The following is a 3,904-nucleotide window of genomic DNA, read 5'->3' on the forward strand; positions in this document are numbered from 1 at the left end:
TCAAAACAGCTGACAATTTGGACTAAAATGACATGACTTGACTTCTTATTTTTTATATTCGTGAGTTTTGCGGGAGGGGGGTGGTGGGGGGTGGGGTCAGGCGACATCCCAAAGCCGATCAAAGTTGTCGGACACTATGGAATTTTATGCTACAAGCTTGGTCAGCTCATACCACAAAAAGCCGGACATCGTTCACTGATGTACCAGGATGTTGGACATCGTTCACTAATGTACCAGGAAAGTGGACATCGTTCACTAATGTACCAGGAAAGTGGACATCGTTCACTGATGTACCATGATGTCGGACATCGTTCACAGATGTACTAGAAAGTCGGTTATCGTTCACTGATGTACCAGGATGTCGGACATCGTTCACTAATGTACCATGATGTCGGACATCGTTCACTGATGTACCAGAAAGTCGGACATCGTTCACTGATGTACCAGGAAGTCCGTTATCGTTCACTGATGTACCATGATGTCGGACATCGTTCACTAATGTACCATGGTGTCGGACATCGTTCACTGATGTACCAGAAAGTCGGACATCGTTCACTGATGTACTAGGAAGTCGGACATCGTTCACTGATGTACCAGGAATTCGGACATCGTTCACTGATGTACCAGGAAGTCGGGACATCGTTCACTGATATTCCAGGAAGTTAGACATTGTTCACTGAACTGATGTACTAGGAAAGATGGACATCGTTCACTGATGTACCAGGAAGTTAGACATTGTTCACTGAACTGATGTACTAGGAAAGATGGACATCGTTCACTGATGTACCAGAAAGTCGGACATCGTTCACTGATGTACTAGGAAGTCGGACATCGTTCACTGATGTACCAGGAATTCGGACATCGTTCACTGATGTACCAGGAAGTCGGGACATCGTTCACTGATATTCCAGGAAGTTAGACATTGTTCACTGAACTGATGTACTAGGAAAGATGGACATCGTTCACTGATGTACCAGGAAGTTAGACATTGTCTGCAGAGGAAACAGAAAGTCTGGCACTAAAACGTATATCATCTCAAATATCAATTCATATACACTGTACACGAGTCGTTATATATAAACCCAAATCCACACTGTAGCATTCTGCTTATCGATGCGGGATATCTATTTCGGATCCAGAGGAAAATTATTAACTTAACATGTCAGTTGGCCTATATTTTCGTATAGAAGCATCAAGTAAAATTAATTAAAACCTAAATATATCTTATCAAGGTCATAACACATCATTCAATTTATATATAGTACGTACAACTAAATTCGTTCCTTATTTTGGGTATTTTTTGTTTTTAGTATGTACATTTAAATGTAGATATGCTTTAAACACTGCCTCTGTGTATACGGTATTTAGCAATGAATAAGCTAAAACAAGCGTGTTAACAAGCTTGATTATAAAATATTTATCGTACAAAATTAATTTGTTGCACGGGTATAAAATCTTATTGTATTTTATTAATGCAATTTATAATGATAGAAATTAAATTCCATCTGTAAAACAATCAACGTCTTTAATGTTACAGGATATAAATTAGTGTATTTATTTGGCATACAGATCAAACGAGTCACTTAAAACTGTTTAATTTGTACGAAAATGTGAATTATTTTAGAGGTTATATCGGAAAGCTATTGTTAAGTAACGTCGACACTGCAGAACGCGTCAGTGCTCATGTTTCTACATATGAAACATTACTCATTCCTATCTAACACCATCTGTCATCAATTGAAATCCCAACATTTTATGTAAATGGTGAACAAAAACAAACCTACCCATCAGTCCATAGTCAGAGTATTGATGTGTAAATTAAATACATAAGCGATGTTTTCAAATTTGTTTTCAAGATTTTTTTTTCAGAGCAGTTAAACAAATATAAGTATCTTGCTTTATTACATCAAGTTCTCAACAACAGAACCTCCGCTTGTTTCGAGCAATTTGATTATATTGTGTGATTTCAAAATTTGAAATATTGCGTTACATCCACACTCATGTGGAAAAATGACATTTTAAATTCGTTTGTGGGAAGTTATACTGCAATATGCAGAATTCAAAAGGTCTTGTAATTTTAATCAGGTGCTGTCTGTCGTTTTCTGGTTATTAAATAGTCATTATTGAAACTCCTAAAGACTATTGATTATTGATGCTACTCAGAATTACACCAGAATTTTAACAAACACAAAAATAACAAGACGGCAGTTTTATTCTCAAACAAGTCAGGATGTCTTCTTTTCGTGCTCACGTAAGTCTGAAGGATAATCTCGAGGTAATTACGGTGTAAAGCAGAGTTAGCAGAGTGAGACAAAACAATATCGTACGGCTAAACGGTCACGTGATCTATACAGGTTACGTTGGAATTGCTATTTTAATTTCGTCATACTTTCTACTGTCATACACAATTATGTAATAAAAACGATTTTGTATTGGGTATCGCGTAGTAGGCTGTTTGAACTGCTATACTGTCTGAGGAGACAGAAGATATATGGGAACCGTGGTATAACTGTAACGATTATTGAATAATGTCTAACTTCAAGGATATAGACATGATAAGTGTCTGTCAGGATATGTCAGTGAAATCTAACTGTCAGGATATGCCAATGAAATCTAACTGTCAGGACATGTCAGTGAAATCTAACTGCCAGGATATGTCAGTGAAATCTAACTGTCAGGATATGTCAATGAAATCTAACTGTCAGGATATGTCAATGAAATCTAACTGTCAGGATATGTCAGCGAAATTTAACTGTCAGGATATGTCAGTGAAATATAACTGTCAGGATATGTCAATGAAATCTAACTGTCTGGATATGTCAGCGAAATCTAACTGTCAGGATATGTCAATGACATCTAACTGTCAGGATATGTCAGTGGAATCTAACTGTCAGACTTTGTCACTGAAATATAACTGTCAGGATATGTCAGTGAAATCTAATTGTCAGGATATGTCAATAAAATCTAACTTTCAGGATATGTCAATGAAATCTAACTGTCAGGATATGTCAGTAACATCTAACTGTCACGATATGTCAATGACATCTAACTGTCAGGATATGCCAGGGAAATCTAACTGTCTGGATATGTCAATGAAATCTAACTGTCAGGATATGTCAGTGAAATCTAACTGTCAGGATATGTCAATGACATCTAACTGTCAGATATGTCAATGAAATCTAACTGTCAGACTTTGTCACTGAAATCTAACTGTCAGGATATGTCAGTGAAATCTAATTGTCAGGATATGTCAGTGACATATAACTGTCAGGATATGTCAATGACATCTAACTGTCAGGATATGTCAGTGAAATCTAACTGTCTGGATATGTCAATAAAATCTAACTGTCAGGATATGTCAGTGAAATCTAACTGTCAGGATATGTGAATGAAATCTAACTGTCAGGATATGTCAATGGCATCTAACTGTCAGATATGTCAATGACATCTAACTGTCAGGATATGTCAATGACATCTAACTGTCAGATATGTCAATGAAATCTAACTGTCAGGATATGTCAATGACATCTCACTGTCAGGATATGTCAATGAAATCTAACTGTCAGGATATGTCAATGAAATCTAACTGTCAGGATATGTCAATGGCATCTAACTGTCAGATATGTCAATGACATCTAACTGACAGGATATGTCAATAACATCTAACTGTCAGGATATGTCAATGTCATCTAACTGTCAGGATATGTCAATAACATCTAACTGTCAGGATATGTCAATGTCATCTAACTGTCATGATATGTCAATGAAATCTAACTGTCAGGATATGTCAATGACATCTAAATGTCAGGATATGTCACTGAAATCTAACTGTCAGGATATGTCAATGACATCTTACTGTCAGGATATGTCAGTGAAATCTAACTGTCAGGATATGTCAATGAAA

General features: G+C 36.5%; 1 protein-coding gene across 1 annotated transcript; it reads left to right on the forward strand.

The window, feature by feature from the left end:
• The first annotated feature begins 2,528 nt into the window (after positions 1–2,528).
• Positions 2,529–3,176, forward strand: LOC132559786 (uncharacterized). Its single transcript, XM_060224413.1, has one exon. It carries the CDS (start codon positions 2,529–2,531, stop codon positions 3,174–3,176), a length of 648 nt encoding a protein of 215 aa, XP_060080396.1.
• The last annotated feature ends 728 nt before the right edge of the window (positions 3,177–3,904 follow it).

The sequence above is a fragment of the Ylistrum balloti genome, unplaced genomic scaffold (genome assembly GCF_031769215.1).
Source record: "Ylistrum balloti isolate Yb309-2 unplaced genomic scaffold, AGI_CSIRO_Ybal_v1 Utg370964, whole genome shotgun sequence".
NCBI classification, from domain to species: Eukaryota; Metazoa; Mollusca; class Bivalvia; order Pectinida; family Pectinidae; genus Ylistrum; species Ylistrum balloti.